Raw genomic sequence first — 18,237 nt, 5'->3', positions numbered from 1 at the left:
ATGTGGCCTGTGATTCTTCAGAGCTGGTTTCAACAGCCATATCTTGATACCTGAAGTGTTCTACACCAGGAATAGAATGAAGCGAGCAGCAACACCATTTCCCTTTTCCAGAAGATTTTGGAAGATTATTTTGTCATTTATTTAGATTGCACAATTATGAATATGAAAAAAAAAGTTTGAAAATCTGTTACTTTCATTTAAAAGCTCCAGTTTGTACCCCAGCTCATTTTGAATGGAGATTTATTCTTCAAGTATGGCTGTTAAAGAACAAACAATTAATTGGTTGAAACAGTTTTCACAGAATAACAGAATCAATTAGGTTGGAAAAGGCCTCTGAGGTTGAGTCCACGCTATGGCTGAACACCACGATGTCAGCTAGATCATGGCACCAAGTGCCACATCCAGTCTTTCCTTAAACACCTTCAGGGATGGCGATTCCACTCCCTGGGCAGCCCGTTCCAGTGTCTAATCACAATGGCTGAGAAGAAATTCTTTCTAAAGTCAAACCTAAACCTCCCCTGTGCAGCTTGAGGCCATGTCCTCTTGTCCTGTCGCTGTTCCCTGGGAGAAGAGCCTGACCCCCAGCTGGCTGCACCCTCCTGGCAGGGAGTTGTAGAGTGACAAGGTCACCCCTGAGCCTTCTCTGCTCCAGGCTGAGCCCCCTGGCTCCCTCAACCACTCCTCATCAGACTTATGGTCCAGACCCTTCCCCAGCTCTGCTGCCCTTCTCTGGACCTGCTCCAACCCCTCAATGTCCCTCCTGGATTGGGGAGCCCAGAACTGGACATGCAATTCCTGATATTCAGTTGAACTGGATTCTGAAAAGAAGTGTAAAGATTTTTAGGAGAATTTGCTGACTTTTGCCTGATCAACATTGGATTTAGCCAAGTAATGATTCTAATACATAGCAAATGAGATACTTAACTTCCACACACTTTAAGTCTTCCTTTATTTTGTAAAAGGACTCTAAGGATCCCATAGTGTGTAGTCACTGCCAAAGGGGAGTTTCACCAGCTAAAACACTGAAGTCAGCCAAAATTTTTTTTTAATGATCAGTTACACAACCTCTCTCATGTCTTTGCCAATGTTGAGGGTGTGGTAAAACAAAAAGGTGTGGAGCCACGGAATATTTTCTGCATTCCTATCCAAAAGCATTTTTTTCTGTATTCAGGTTGAAACTGAACATTTCATTTGCATCTCAAGGACCTTGATGGGTGTTCTGTCCAGTTTCTTTGGGTTTACACAGTAATGAGTGGTGGGAAAGATTTCAGTGCCTTTTATACTATCTGTTCACTGCTTGCAACAGAGTTCAGAGTAGAATACTGTATAAATATATTTGCTTTAGTGAGGTTTCTGCAGCAAAGGAGTTGGAACAATATTTATTGTTTTATTTTAACTTGGTCTCGACTAAATTTAATATGTTTAAAAATACTTCTGGACACATATATAACTATATACAAGGACACAAACCCAAGCTTTATTAGATTAATTTCTTGTTAGGCAAAATGCCTGAAAGGAGCAAGATGAAAGGTGAGGGAAATGTATTTTACTGCTGGTGTTCCCTTATGTTCCATAGGCCTAGAGCTGAAAACCAAATGCCACATGCATATAAACTCCAGCAGCTGTGACTGTGTGGCTCAGATAAGCAGACCTATGCTAGGTAAAACATAATAGATCAGGTGTACATGCCAATTTAAACAATACACACACATATATATGTATGTCGATATACGTGTGCTCACTTTCTTCTCATCTGTTAGGAGTTAAATGGAGCTTGTACATACTATTAAAAACATCTTCTGGAGGAAGAATTATAGACGTATTTTCACAGATTTTTAATTCCTTTTCTCAACATTCCTTTTCCCTGCCAGCTTCTAAGTAATGTTACTCCCTGTATTAAGTACAGGAAAGTAAGAGGTAGAGAGATCGGTGTTGAGAGGATCCTTTAGTTGTGCATGTCCAAACTAAAGTACCTAGGTTAACATTGTTAGTCATTATAAAGTCCTTGATATATTCAGGATACAATTTTTGCTCACTTTATTTGCAACTGTTCACTCAAATCTATGGAAACCCAGCCCCAGTGTATCAAACACCAGGGAAGTTAAGGAGCATATGGTCATTGATCGTCTGGAAAGATCTGGCTGAGTGACTTGCCTCAGGAGGTCTTTGGCAGAGACAGCAATGGACTCCAGATTCTCTAGGGTTGGTTTTGGGTACCTTAGCTGTGAAACTATCCTTTCTCTTTATTGCTTCACTCATTTCTGCTGTAAACTCTTAACTTCTCAAGCTAATTGACTAATCCTTTAAGCTTTAGTATTAAAATGTATGAGATTAAAAAGTCAGTGGTTATTGAACACCATGGATTATATTTTGCCATGTATGATCTATTATTGTGGTCAGAAATGGATTTTTTTCAGTGAACCTTTCTTTTAGGATTTGATAACTTGTTTTATTTGGTTTGTGTCCACTGCTGGACTCATAAGTAAAGTTACTGCATGTGTACTGTGGCACAATGACAACATCAGAATGCAGAAGCTTATCTTCAGTCAGTCACAGAGGACTTTGTATTGTGGGAACTTCTGTACAATTGTGTTTTCTTTCTTCTAGACAAGCTTCCTTTTCTTTATTCTCAGCTTTTTCCAGAAATTCGCAACCCATTTCCAGCTCCTTTTCCCTAATCTCTGTAGCTTAATGTTGCTGATAAGGCTTATATAGTCTTAATCAGGAGTTTAAACATGATCAAATTTGAGAAAGTATAATAAAATCTTCAGTGGATTCAAAGGTAATGAACAAGAAGAAGATATGAGTGTAGTTAAGAAGTCTTTGAATGATGTGGTTATTAAGAGAAAGGTATTGTTCCTTCAGAGATTGAGGAGATGAATATCTCATTGTAAAACAGTACAAATGTAGGGACTAGAAGGCACTGAATGCCCTGGAAGACAGAGCAAGGAAAGGCAGATTGAAAGGAAAGACAAAACAAATGCAAGTAAATAAGCATAATAAGCAAAATACTGTAGGGTATTTACTTACATAAATATAATTCTGTAATACAATGCAGTAAATAGTAACAGTAAGAAGTTGGTTTACTAAAACATGCTCCCACAACTGGTAAGTGATACTAAAAAGAAATAAATGTTTTCTTTATCACAGTGAAGAAACAGGAAAATTTGGATTCACATATGTTAATTTTAAGAACCAAAAGAGCTCACTTCAATTTTTGATAAAATCGCTCCACTCTCCTCCTGTTTTTTGAGGGGCTTGAGATTTTGCAGAGGTGTTTTGATTTTTCTTTTCCTTTGTATGGCAAATATGTCTGAATATAGAGTATTTCATTCCAGGTTTTGTTGACAAGAATCTTGTTTAACCAGTTTTGTCTGTTTTGTGCTCTGTATGTTTATGTGCATAATCTCCTTTAAACTTTCTGAAGAGACTGATCCATAATTCTTTGAACTAAAGTTCTTATATTAACAATGTCTGTTAATGTTTTATATTCAACTTAAATCATTACTTTGTGACCTTCACCTAGTTCTGTTACCATAGGTTGAATTATATAAACTTAGTTAAAATAATTGCCAAAACTTTTCCAACATCCCCAAATATATAAATGTAAAGTATTTATGAATGGGCACCAACAGGAGTCATTAATTGAAGCTATGTCATTAAGCCTTGAGGACCATTAGTTAACTCACACTGTTTATGTGCAGCACCGTTACAAACAAGTCACATGTGGACTGGGGGAAATGGATCCACAGCACAACCTCTCCCTGTATGGCTTTTTCCTCATTTGTACTTACTACCCCTTCAATGTTCAGTTTTCCTTCTTCTTTCGTCCTCATCACTCTAGCCCATTGATTGAATGCTTTTCCAACAGCTGTCAGCTCTTTTTTTTTTTTGAGTGTGTACGCCAATCCCTGAATTTTCAGTGAAAACATGCATCCCTGCTCATGTAGGCAGAACACCAGAGATTACCCCTGGCTGTTGGCAAATACTGTAGGACAGTTTAAAATGCCCTTGTCGTTGCCACTTTCAGTTTTAGCCTATGAAGCACAGCAATTGTAGGACAGTTTAAACTGCCCTTGTTGTTTCCACTTTCAGTTTTAGCCTATGAAGCACAGCAATTGCCATACAGACTTTATCAACATACATAGTAATTCCACTGTCATTTCAATGCAGTGGTTTTCAAATCTTTTACCTCCATGTTTTGTTAGGGAAATTCTTTGCAGAGCACAGTGAGCCATCCCTAATGACAATGTTGCATTGTACCTGTGGTCTGTACACGGTGATCTGCCTGCTGGCTGTGTGGGGCTGCGGGAGCACTCTGCCTGTGGGCAGGGGTTCCACTGGCAAAGGACACAGCAATCCCTTTGTGCGTCAGCAGTGGCCCTGTATGGTTTGATAGCTGCTGGCCTGAACCTTATGTAAGTGTTCAATATATGGACAGGGATCTCTCTCCACCAGGTTCTCCCCTAATGGTGTTGCTACAAGGTCTGTTAGAACTGCATTTCAGTGCTTGTATGCTTTGTGTATGCTCTCCCTAGGCTTTTTGCTGTCATGTTCATGTGTCTTCCCAAGAGCAGGCCTGGAGGGGAGGTAGAACGTGATGTGGGGTGCCAGAGAGAACTAACAATGGAGAGTACGAGGCAAGAGCTGTGGAGACTTTTGATTCTTTAACGTTCTGTGGTAATATGCTGTAGAATATGGCATACGTTGCCAAAAGCTCTTATAATCCAGAAACTTCATTTGTGCCGGTGAAGAAGCTCTGCATGAAATTCTCACTACTCTAGGGAAAAATGAATATAAGCTTTTTACTGTCTAAACCCAGCTGTGTAATTTGACTCTTGGAGAAATGATGTGTACTTTTTCTTACACAAGAAAGAGCTGAACTGTATTTGTTTGGCTTGACTTTGTTTAAACTTCACTATCAAATTGAAGATACTTTTGGATTGTTTTGTCTAGTATCCTCCTGAACAGTATCCTCAGGGTGATCTTCCATGCCTTATGTGTGTAGTACAGCTGTGTAGGGTAAACTGATAAGATAGATACTCCTGTGTTTCTTTTCAGTCTTGTCTGAAACAACTTGAAAAGATGTTGAAACAATGTGTACAGTGAAACCACATTGTGAAGAAAATTCCTTGTACTCTTCCCAGATTATAAGTAAGAAAAGTGTTCACTCTCCAACTACAATACAGTGCAGCTCTCCATATATACCAAGAGAGTTTTCTACCATCTTGTAAAAGTGTGTGTGTGTGAAAGAAAGGAATTTTGTCCTTAAATTGTCAGAGAATTTGCTTTGGCGGGTGTAATCTTTGTAATGATGCCAACCAAGGTCATTAGAGACCTGTGAAGATCTGCTGTCTAAGTGCTGGTCAGCTGGAACTTTAGCAAGGTTTTATTTATATATAAAATTTATTTCCAAGATTTTAAATTAGGTTGATAAAGACAATACTTGCAACTTGCTGTTTATGCTTCTCTGCATTTTACATGTATTCATTTTAGTTTAATGTTAGTGTCTGTATCCTAAGATACATGCAGGCTAGAGCAGACTTCTAGATATGATGGCATCAGTGTAATCTGAACTTAATTTTGAACTTCTTAGGTTAAATAATATATACAGATAGGTATTACTTCTGTGTTTATTTGTGTGTGTGTATCTTTGGGGGGGTTGTTGGGTTGTTTGCTTTTGTGCATGTGTGCATCCACTTTTAGGTAAATACTGCTTCCTGTGGTGGGAAAGTAGAGCAAACCATGGTCGATGTAGTGGAATCTCCAGGTCTGATGTGGGTCTACTGCAGTCCTCTCTTACTGTGCAGCCCCATGTAGGCAGTTGGATGAAAAAGAACAGACAAATCAACATTCCTTTCCCTGAACTCCCCAGCATGCCTCAGCTGCTTTCACTCAGCTCCAGAAAGGAGAAATGAGACTAAAAGGAGCCACTGGTGGAGTGCTTGCTAATTAGTAAAACTTTGCTGCTTGCAGAAAGCAAAAATTAAAGGAATATATAAATGCTATTGAAATTCCAGTACATGAAAACCTTAAAGCATCAACAGAGATTTATTTCAGAGCTTTTAACTAGTCGTGTATTTAGAAGAACAAGTATTTTCAGGATTTTCAAAAGACCAGAACTTGTCAGCCTGCTTATGCTGCCAGTTTTTGTATAATAAGTTCATTGACCCTGTAGACAGTCTGAGTGTTTTCTGAGTTACTGCTTTATCTAATTTGCATGATTTTAAAGCTGCTGCTTGCTAGAAAACAGTCTAGTGAGGGCACTCTTTGTAAACACCCTTTTATATAACTTTGCTTATTCCTTTTGGATAAGGAGAGGGGAAGATCAGGAGCGACAATCAAAAGTAGTGTAAATGAAAAGTGATTTTTCATGCTTTCATAAAATATTTCACAAAATAGTTTCTGAGTAGTTTGATAGGATTTCTTTTGTTCTCACCCAGATAAACACAATTTCACATGCAAAAAATGTTGTGCTGTGGTAATGAATGTGTAATTACTTATTGTTACCAGATAATGTAGAGGCCAATGGTATAAATGGATTTGAGAAGGATTAGAGAAATTAATGGATAATACATTCATGGAAGAAAACCAGTGAGAGGAGCTGGGAGTGTATAATGATGAATAGCTTGCCTCATAGTTGTTCTTTATATTTTTCCCTGTAAGCATCAGCCATGGCCATGAGAGAGAATCCTGGTCTAGATTGATTCCTGTGTTTGTTCTGATGTTCTTGCTGTTTAAGGTCTTGGTGTAGAAGACAGTGGGGCTGCACTTGGGAACCAGATCTTTGTACAGGGTATTGTTTTGTATCAGCCCCTAAATGCCCAGAAACAAGAACCACCCATTATATCCTGGGTTCTTTTATGTTCTTTGGAGGGGACTCTGAATGAAAAGTCAGTGAAGAGCAAAGATGAAATCCTTCCTGCTCTTTACAGAATTAAACGTTTATGAGTGCATACTTGGTCTGTGTTACAAGAGTATAGACAGTATAACAATATAGACAGATACTTCCACTCATGGTATCCACAGTAAATGGTGTAGGGTGTTTTAGAGGGTAAGTGGTAAGGTGACGATTAGCTCTGAAAAGTAACATGCTGCAGCCAGCTGCCCTGCAAAAAAAGTCAAAAATCCAGCGCCTCAAGTTGTGATGCATTGCTCATTATTATAATTTGTGTTTGTGCTATGTATTGATTTGAGTTCCTGGAAAAAAAAGGTGCATATTTTTGAATACAAGTTGAACTCAGCATTCAATATAAGTTGAACCACCACTGTTTATTTAGTGTAAAGATCTCTTTATATTGTCTGTCATTTACTCTGTAGTCCCGCCAGCAGCAGCATGGATGTAGTGTGTTGCATGTTAATGCTTGGAATCATCAGTGGGATGATGCTGCCTAAATTTTGTGTGGTTGTGGAAGACACTCTTCATAAATATGTTCTTCCTGAAAGGTCCATATGGCTTTTTCTATCTGTTAAATATTTAGTTTACTTGGAATTACCTAACAATGGGATTTGGTAATGGAATATTTCAGGGCAATAAAGAGGAAGATGTTAAGATGAAAATATGAGATGACAAGCATGAGACTGTTTAGGTGTCATATATTACTTTATCTGTTCATATGCCCAAGGAGAAAAAATGCTAAATATTAAAGTCTCTGTTGATATTTTAATGTTATATCCTAGCTGTATTTGCTGTGATGCCTTATGGAACTCCTGTTGGAAAACAGCATCAATTCTTTTTTTTTAAACATGACATAATTTGTTTTCGCTAGAGTGCTGCTGTCCTTGCAAGTGAAAAAAATGCTGCACAAGAGGAACGAAATAGTGTAGAAAATCAAGTCAAAGAGCTGATTGAGGAAAATAAACAATTGAAGAGAACACTTACTGAGCTAGAGAGGAAAATTGAGGAGCTGCACAAACAAATTGATAATATGAAAGGAGAAGAAAATTCAGTGAAGGAAAAATTAAAGACATATGAGGTAAGTTAAGAAAACAAGCCCGTTAAGTAGTCTCCCTCTTTGCAATGTGTTCATTGTGCAATAAAAACTGACCAAGAGGAGGATGGACAATGCCATAGGAAAGGGTAAGGAAAACCAGCTTGTCAAGAAGCAGGATGCAGTTTGCTGACAGGTGTAGGAAAGATTTTCCCACCGAAAACCAGAGTAAAACCAAATCACATCTTGGGACCCCACAGGCCAGAGGGAAAAGACTTTACAGACTTTTCTTGTCAGATTAAAGGCTGGGCCACTGTTTCTGAATGTATCAAATTGCATCATTGCAGGAAGAGAAGCAACAATTACAAGAAGCTTTGAAACACACAGAAAAAGAAGGAAAAGAATTGTTAGTGTTAAAAGCAGCTTTGGAAAGCCAGCTAGAAGATATGCAGGTAAGAACAAGAAGAATTTGGATAATTTAAATTTTAAACTTTCTGTTTACCTGAGTCACTATTGCTTTCTGTAGAGTTACATCTCATTCTTTTTGAAGTACACTTAGTTGTAAAGTTTAGACCTCACTTTAGTGTTCAAATGTGGAATGAAACCATAGCATCATCAAATTAAAATTGTTTTCTTGACAACGTAAAAACCTTTTCTATTTCCATGGATCTAGCAAAATTCTGGGGAAATGAATTGCTAAATAAACTGCCTAAGGTTTCACAAATCTATTATTTTCAATGATCATGCAACTCATGATGGTATTTCCATGCAAAAGAATAAAAAGCTGTACTTGAATATAAATAAAAATATTGTTAATGGACAAATATCAGGGCATTTGCTTCTGTATTTTTATGAGCCTGTCTTATTTGCAATGTTGTATGGAACTGGAATATTTAATCACAAAACCAGAGACATTTTACATGTATCACTAGGATTTGCAGTCTCGTAAATTCTGAATGAAGTCCTCTTTCCACCTTGCTCCTTAGTCCACCCAGTGTCCAGGAAAGGTTATGCTTTCTCTCAGATTAGCCCAGAAATGAAACATGTGAAGAATGCATCTACTTCAAAGCAGTGGAGAGAGATGTTGGCAGTGTTGTGTATGAGTCAAGACTGGGTGATTCAGATGGCATGAAAATTCAGATCTATTTATTAATGAGGGGAATGTGTATAAATCTTGAAACTGTTCTTATTTAACTCATATTTTGTGTCTGCAAAAGCTACAAACCAAATTTTTCTTCTCTGTGATTCACCTTTTACATGAACCAACGGATTGATTTCAACAGTATCAGTTTAGAATTCTCTCAGTCTCTCAGTTCTGCTTCTAGAAGCAAAAGTTTCAAGGTATTCTATCAAACAAGTCAGACTCAAAAGTGAGGTACATGTAAATTGCTAGTGCCACTTTTTTAATTGAATGGATGTTTTCCCCTGTTGTCTTCAACATAAATTTTACATTTCTGTTTTGAAAACCTGAAAATGAAAGTTGTGTCTAAGTGGATTAAAAGCCCAGGAAAGACTGTGTTAACCAGCGTGTTCTCATGATTCAGTTAATTATGGTAAAAAGAAAAAATAACGACAGCAAGAAAATACTTCTATGTCTTTAAAATTTAATGTGCTTCAAGAACATAAGGTTTGAACAATATGGGTGAGTTTTGTTTCCACAAAATGATGTTTTTAAGCTGATGTTTCTTGTAACTTCATGAAAAAGTGTTTCCTCTGAGGCTTTTGTTAGACTTGGTTTTTGGTTGTCTTAATTTTTATATTTTTTTAAATTTTAAATCTGTTTACCTGCTCTCCCTCACTGTTTCTCTTTGTTTGCTTGTCTGTATCACTGATAGTCTGCACAATCACTGTAGGGGTGTATTGCTCATCACTGGCTTGCATTTAGCACACTCCCCTAAAGAACTCCCTTCTGTCACAGTCGGACTTGACCTTGCTGTGTAACATGGATCAATGCACCATACACATCTCCTGCATCTTGATTAGCTTTGGGTCAAGATGCTTGAAAAGTGTGGGGTTTTTTTTTCTGTTTATGCATCCTTCAGGGCATCATGCCAAATAAGCTGCCTCCAAGCAGGGTCTCCAAATGAAAGAATTCTAGGGAAGGTGACAGGAGAGTCTGTCTTGACAACTTATGTCTGAATTCTGGCACCCTAAATTTAATCCTCTTTCTGATTCTACGCTCTCGTCCACCGGATATGAACACTAACACACCTCAGGATGTAATCAGTGGGCCTTTTGTTTAGAACAATTCAGCCTTTCTGTCTTTAGACTTGTTCTAATGAATAATGTTGTGCAGTAGGTTGATTTGGCCTTGTGTTACCATTGACAAATGAGACGACAAACTCTGGCACTGTAATAATGTGTATCCCAGTGGAAATGTAATTCCTGACTGGCCCATCTTGCTTTTTTACATAACACAAATTACTTGTAATGGTGGTCTAGTATAAGAAAGACAATGACAATACCAATAGAACTGTAACAGTTACTGGAAACAGCCAAGTCTGTTCCTCCTCCATTCTGGATTTCTAGTCAGAAAAGTTAAAGCTGGTATGCACTTAATTGTAATAGACAGTTTGCATTAGTGTTTTCATCTAAAATCATCCTCTATATTGAAATTTTGTTTATGGATGCACAAGTGAGGAGTATTTTTGTAGCATTTCATGTTGTATTCTAACCTCTGTTTTAGGGTAGCCATCTCTGTGTAGGGCAGTGTTTCAGGAAATGAAATATATCTCAATATTTTTGTACCATTGAGAAGAAAAATGACCTAATTATTATGCCCTTTAACCATAGCATATATGGTACTGTGATATCTTTAATACTAATAATTATACCAACATTATGGATGGCAGCATTAAGTAATCTGTGCTTTTTAAATGAAACAATCAGAACATGGGATCCTTTCAATGGGTGGAAAAACAGGAAGTTTATCTATTCATTGTGGTAGATAATGGTAGGCATCTAGAATTAGCATTGCAGAGCATTGTAAATTGAAATACATTCTTAATTTTCAGTTATCAGCTGAGATGAATTACTGATTTTGTAAAGAACATTCAACTAGCATTGTTTGGAAAAAATAGAGAAATATCAGAATAATCTTTCAGGTTAGTGTGAAAACAAATTACTCCTTTTCATTTCCCCACATTTTGTTCTCTTTTCATACAATAACACTTTAGCTTCTTCACAAAGTAATTAATTGCCACTAAAGATTGGCTTTAAATTGGCAACTACAGGCTTGTTTGCCTGACTTGCAGTTACACTGTGCCAGGCCAGCCAATTTCACTGAAAAGTGCTCAAGGATTTTTGTATATGGAGGGCACTCAAATTAGAGATTATACTTAAATTGACCATTGAAGCTGTTCTATAGGGCATCCAGATTTCAAATACTGAAATTCAGTATAGGGTACTGAACAGGCAGACTGAGGAAACTGCAGCATTTGGATAGTTGGTAGCAACATTCCCATTGCATCATGGTTTCAATATTTGAGTTAAGACGAGAGGTATAAATGGACACTCAGTTGTTTCTAGCACGACATGTTTGTCCTATGCTATCTAGCAAACTGTAAAACCTGAAATTTGTCTGAATTTTACAGCAGCTGCTGGTATTACTGTGATAAGCAACATACCTTTAAGGCATTGGAAACGATGGTCTACATTTCATTACATGTATTTTTTAATCTACTGCAGGAGAACATCCGTTGCATTTCACAGGAACGACAGCAGTTAAGTCAGCAATTAAAAGATGAAACTCAGAAGAAGGAGGAGTTAAAGCAGATAAAGAATGAAATGGAGAATGAAAGATTGGAATTGAACAAGACTGTTGAGAAGTTACAGGAGGAGGTATGAGTTCATGCCCAAGAGGCTGCAGGGATCTGAATATTTAACAGATGGAAGTAAATGAACTGACAAATTTTAAATAATTTATATATATATATATTTATGTGAAAGAAAGTAAAATGAAAACTTGAGTATTAGTTTCTTTAACCTAGAGGCTCTTATTGAAAGCTGTCAGGGCTGGAACAATGATTGGAACGTCACTATTACAAAATGGCATTGTAAACAGTTCTGTACAAACCAGATCCCAGATCTGAGTTCAGTTCTCATGTACAGTACCGTGATATTTCAGAGTTTTACAGCTGATTCTCAAAATTTCTGCATCAGATTTATTGTGCCATCTGTGTGTAAACTGTACAGCTAATAGTGACATACTGAAGTGTGACTGTGCAGTTCATTGTGTCACTCAGCTGGAAGAACTGCTGACAGACAAAAAGAGAATATCAATGTTTTGCCACACACGCTGTTAGAAATTAACTTTACTGTTTTGTGTTTTCCCACTTCTGCATAGAAATGAATTGATTTGGGAACGTTTGATAAATTTTCTGTTTGAAAATACTGAGCTGAATACTGAAGCTGGAGGAAAAAAAACATTTGTTTTATTAAACACAACAGAACCTTTTGTATATGTACTTTTTGCCCAGATGTCTGAAATGGTGGAGATCTCAAGAACATCAACTCTGGAGCTTCAGAGCCAGCTTGATGAATACAAGGAGAAAAATCGCAGGGAATTTGTAGATCTGCAGAGGCAATTAAAGGAGAAAAACATTGAGGTAGAAAAAGCACGCCTGATGAACATAAGAATGCAAGATGAGGTAATGACTCATAAGTTCAGTGAGAAATTCTCAACTTTGACCTAGAATTCGGTGCAGGTTGTTTTCAAGATAATGAATGTTTGCTATCATGCTTTGGTGTATTCTCATGTACATCATGAGAGGCTGATCTCAGCATGCTTTTGAGTTTCATTTTCCATGGTGGTGATCAGCATGTTATTTCTTCTGGGGAAATGGGGTTCCTGTTTAGGACAGAAAAATGCAATGTTTGTCAAATGAATGCATCTTAAATGAAATGACAAGGATTCCGTTGATGATCTGCTGCTCTTTAATGCCTGCTACTGAAGGAATTGAGAATTTAGAAATATTTTTGATTAGGGGAAAAACCCACTTGTTATTTAGGAAAAACAAACAACCATAGAAACATGCATTCTCCTCTTCTTTCCTATGAGCGAAAGTGAAGCTTTAAATCACAAAGGTTTCTGTGCAACCAAGAATTAACCAGTCTTGAGTGTCTTCCTCATAGTATGTAAATTTTGTCATAAAGACAATCCAGTCTTTTAAAAATCTGCATATACCTGCTCTCCAGTTGGAAAAATTATGAGAATACATTGGTCACAGATGTTTTCTCTGTATGGAATATTTTCGTAGTAGGATTTTTCCAGTTTAGAACTTTTATATTGCCCTCTCCCTTTAAAAAACTTGTTTTAAATTAAATTTAAAAGAACAACAATAGAAGAAGGAGTAGTTCCTGTATATTGTTGTGTCTTCCTTGTATATTTATTCCATTCAGGGATGGAGAGCCTTTGTAAAGGGATGAAGACCTATGATGAAAAATGAAAGACAAAACAGTGATTTTGAGAACATAGCTCTTGAGCTGAATGAAGTTGTATTTAGATATCTACACTAATACATACATCAAATATGTAAATGTATGTTCACACAGTGTAAGCACTCTATGTTAGCAGTTATCTCATTATAAGTCATAATCCAAGTTTATTTTCTTGGTGCCATCTGGTGGATAAAACAAAAATTACTGTGAAAAGCCAGTAACTCAATGGAATTCCTGTCATGTTTCCAGATCTGTCGTGTTTGCAGTGAGTCCCCTTTGCTGCCATCCCTTGTTTATAGCAAGTACAGTCTGAGTGAATTCCCATGATCTTATTGCTTCAGATGCGTCTGATGGAAGAAAACCTGAGGGACCACCAGAGAGCCCAGGATGAGGCAATAACAAAAACTCAGTTACTGGAACAGACTGTGAAGAGCTTGGAGTATGAACTGGAAGCCAAAAACCACTTAAAAGATGATCGGGCAAGACAAATCAAACTAATGGAGGTAAAAGACATTCTTACAGGGTTGTTTCTTTTTTGAAGAGACGAAAATAATTTTTTTTCACATGGATTTTGCTTGGAAGGAATCAACATAGCTTCACGTCTTCAAAAATCCTTGTAGTATTACTGCAGAAATTAATGTGGTATACTTTAAAGGTAATTTGTTAGCATGTCTATTGTAACATGATATATTCTAAATTAGAATTTTCTCTCATACTTTTAATTAACTTCTTTTTAATTATTTTATCTAGCGCTTATCATACAGATTTGCATGATTTTCATTTTTAGGCCCATCATTCAGGACTTCAAAAGTATTTCGAAGTGTAAGTTTTGTTTAGCCTTTGATATCAGTTCATTTCAGGAGTCTGAATAACGTTGTGCCTCTAACTTGTTACAGGGCTTCATAGCTGTTCAGTTCAACTAGGCTGTCATTTGACTTTCATAAACAAACATCTCTATGTCATTGTACTCAGATAAAAAGAAATTTGTCATCCAAATGTATAATGTAATGCAGACACTCAAAAAAAGTCTCTAGAAACATTACAGAATTTGTCTTATATTCTTGAAATTGTTGAGCGTGATTAAAAAAAAGGAAACAAAACACTTACTTTTGTAAAGCAAAAAGTAAACACTTACATTATAAAGCAAGTTCACTCTAAAGGCCTATCTACCTGCCATCTCTTTTTGCTGTGTGTTTTAAGAGGCATTTCAGTTTCCAAGCTTTGTCTTTCAGACACTTGGGTCCTTGAAGTTTAAAGAAGAATGCCGTGATAGCAATCTGAAGAGGATGGAGATGGAAAGTAATATGTTGAGGTTGCTTTTTTTTGTTCCACTTAGGACAAGTTGTCTCACCTGGAACTTGAGCTTGATGAAGAAAAGAATAATTCGGATTTGTTGTCTGAGAGGATCAGCAGGTGCAGAGAACAGGTACTTGAACAAGTTTTGCAGCTTTTGCTTAATGATTCTACGAAAAAATGTTATTAGGATCACAATCAATATTGATCAACTAAATAATAATTAGCAATATGATTTATATGCTATACTTGAGCAGAGCATGTAAATTCAAAAAACCCAAGGTTCACAAACATGATGAAATGTGCTCCCTCAACATCATCACAAACTTATTTTTTCTTGTTATTCTAACTGGAAAACAGACATAGGATGTATATAAAAACTGAAGACTAGTAAGCCTGTTGTGAAGAGTCTCTTATATTGAAAGACCACTATTTTAATCATACTGAAAAGTAATTCAGCATAATGGACTTTTAATTTCAAAGAAAGAAGAGGAGGAGCTTTAGGAACTTGGGGAATTATTTAGTGAAATCAGCTGAACCAAGAATGCTAGCCAGTTTGAGCAGAGAGGAAGCTTTATTTTCATTACAAGTGTAAAAAGTGATTAACATAAATCAAAGGCAAGACAACTGGAATGTATTTTTCACATAAAAACATCAGTCTTTTGTTCCAGAAATGTAATAGAAGTTGATAGTGCAGAAAGAGGAGAAGAAGGATTTATTTATGAGGTTGTGTCTCATGGGGCAGAAAATGTAAAGATAAAGTAATACTTGCCAAGCTAAGTGAGACCTATCATAGTAACTCAAACAAGTAACAAAAAGGTTTTTATCTGTATAAGTAGAGGGAAGAAGTTGTGGAGACTGTATGATGAGGCCTCAGCCAAGATAAAAAGTAATCCAGGTATGCCCTGTCAAATAAAGGAACATTTTACCTCTGTCTTCAGTAAAGCCTGTGAATGTACAGGTGGGGGGAATTGGAGTGAGTGCATTGGAAATGACACCATCGAGTTGGAAATTGCCAAGTCTTAAGAGAATTAGGAGTTCATTGGTTTGAAGACAGAGGCCTTAATAATGTTATTCAAGATTTCTGAAAGAACTGACATAAGAAATTATAGTTCCTATAACAAAGATTTAGAATAAACTAGTGAAGTAGAGTATAGGGCCTAATTACTGCAAAGTAGCCAGACATCCATGGCTGAGTAGTCAGGATCATGTAAATGTTGTAATAGTTCATGGAAAAAAATACAGTGATGTGGCTGTCTTGGAATATCATGGTCTAGATAATGTTCTTTGCCTTATCTTTGCTTTCTGAAAGATGTGAAACTGATGCATAACTCCTTACAGCATATATGCTGCTGTAACTCTTCATGAAGTACTCCAGCTCATAGTAATTTCCTAGAAGCTCAGGGGACAATTAGCACTGAGGTACCCACAATAATCTGTTCTGTTCTCATTTCTCTTTCTCTAGGAAAAAAAAAAAAGAAGGAACTACTGATATTCTTTTGAATAGCTGTAGCTTCAGAGGGAGAACAGAAAGTAAAATCTTAGTTTCTGTGTCTTTTCAATGAAATGGTGTGTTCCACTGAGACAGCTGGAGAGTTTAAAGTGAGGTAGAGCTCAGCTTTCTCTCACACATCCTTGAAGCACCAAGGCACCATTGCTTCTTTCTTTGAACTCAGGCTACTGAGATTCCATTTGATTGTAATAAAGACTTTCTGCTGTTCTGTTGATATTGTTCAGACTCGGAGTCAGTGGGTGAAATAGAATGTAAAGGACCTATAATAATGTGGGGTCATGCTGTTGTTAAATCAGGAAGCCTATAATAGTGGAGTCTGTGCCTGTGTTGTAAACTTGGGATAGAAGTACTTTAGTCATAGCTGCCATGGAAGTTAATTTGCTAACTGAATGGAAACCTAAAATACAGTTTGGTGACTAAAATGTTACATAATGGGTAAAAGACATGTTTATTTTGAGGTCTGGAATTTCTCATTTCACACATGAGTTATAAAGGTTGCTTTGTTTTGATTTTATGCCAGAATGACTAAGTAGTCAAATTACTAAAGAGTATTTCAGGGTCTGCTAAGCATTTATAATGACATGAGAAATTATAATGGATTTATTTTGCTAATATCTGTATTCCCCTACATTTTAAAAACTATTATTATAAATATGTTATTTTAACATACTGATAATGAACTATAATACTGAAATTTCCAGTAAAAACAAATTTAAACAACTGGTTCTATTTTACATAAAGCTGAATGTTTGAATAAACATTGGCAAGAATAATAGTTCACATTTCACTTGCCATGAAATGTTATTATTTTTTAATTTAAACACCCTTTTGAATCTGAATGGCTGCATGACACACTGTTCTCATCTCTTTTTGCCTTGTTCTAAGAAGTACCACAGCAGAGTGGAAACAGAAAAAAATGTTAGGGAAAAGTGGGTCAAATCCTCTTAGTTTTGAAATGATAATGTATTAGTAACTCTAGAAAGACCAAAATACTCAAACCACATTAACACAGACACAAATGGAAAGCTAGAACACTCAGCTGCTCTTTGAGTCTAAAGAGTCCCCTGGACAGGGACAACCAAAATTATATTTTAATAAGTGATTTCTTTCCTATGAACAAGTGAAATGAAGTATCTCTTGCCATATTGACTTTGCAAACATAATTGAAAAATCCTCATGATACTCTCAATAATTCTAGTGTTCTGTGAAAATGCAAGCAAGCGTTTATTGACCTTAGAGTTGTTTCCAATAAGTGTGAAAAATGGACTTATTATTTTTCATGACAATTTTAGGATAAATAGATAAGGATAAAATTACAATGCCCCACATAATTGGCTTCCTTTTGGTAAAGTGTTCCCTGTGGAGAGCTGTATACCTGCTCTTTAGCTGGCACTGGCTGTGGCTAGCAAAGAAATGAAAATCTGGAGATGAAGGTTGTTTTTCAATTTTGAAGCATCAAAGGGATTTTTTTTTTAGCTTTAACTTTCTTCTTGATTAATCATTGGGTTTTTTGGTCACATACTTGGAAATTGTCTAAGGCATGTATTATATACATATATATGTATACCCACACACTACTTAGGAATTAACAAGAAACATAGGTTGTAAACCTGTGAGATGATGAACAATACTGATGGCATCTAAATTATTGTTAGAAATCAAATTGTTTTCACTGTAATGAACTCAACAGCTGCTTTTAATCCTAATGCTGGCACAAAATGATAAAGCTTTGTAAAATCTGATTAAGTTGCTTTTCTCAATTCTTTGTTGTTAGCATTCTTCAAATCCAGCTGTGATAAGTGTTGCCTTAAGCTGCAGAAATAGTTTATTCTTTTAACACATTTATAATATATTAGACATAGGAAGGGTAGAACATGGAACATGAAGTCCCACATGGTACACACACAGAGTATGGCCATGAAACTGGTACATCTTACTGCTGTGAAATCAGTGGAACTTCAAGCACATTTTGGCACACAACTGTTTTTCTCCTTTGTGCATGTTAATTATGTGTTTACTGTTGAAAAAGACTATAAGATAAAACAGTTTGTTATCTCCTCC

At 36.5% G+C, this 18,237-nt stretch overlaps 1 protein-coding gene across 4 annotated transcripts in view; it reads left to right on the top strand.

The window, feature by feature from the left end:
* Window positions 1-18,237, top strand: part of CGNL1 (cingulin like 1) — a 54,998-nt gene that overhangs the window by 28,725 nt on the left and 8,036 nt on the right. For all 4 annotated transcript variants that reach the window (XM_038146834.1, XM_038146831.1, XM_038146833.1 and 1 more), the window contains exons 9-14: window positions 7,770-7,976; window positions 8,279-8,383; window positions 11,619-11,771; window positions 12,410-12,580; window positions 13,712-13,873; window positions 14,707-14,796. In XM_038146834.1, coding sequence (XP_038002762.1) covers window positions 7,770-7,976; window positions 8,279-8,383; window positions 11,619-11,771; window positions 12,410-12,580; window positions 13,712-13,873; window positions 14,707-14,796 — 888 coding nt within the window. The remainder of the gene's footprint in view (window positions 1-7,769; window positions 7,977-8,278; window positions 8,384-11,618; window positions 11,772-12,409; window positions 12,581-13,711; window positions 13,874-14,706; window positions 14,797-18,237) is intronic.

The sequence above is a fragment of the Motacilla alba genome, chromosome 10, assembly GCF_015832195.1.
Source record: "Motacilla alba alba isolate MOTALB_02 chromosome 10, Motacilla_alba_V1.0_pri, whole genome shotgun sequence".
NCBI lineage: Eukaryota > Metazoa > Chordata > Aves > Passeriformes > Motacillidae > Motacilla > Motacilla alba.
The sequence above is the reverse complement of the archived record's forward strand: the minus strand, read 5'-3'. Positions and strand labels throughout refer to the sequence as shown.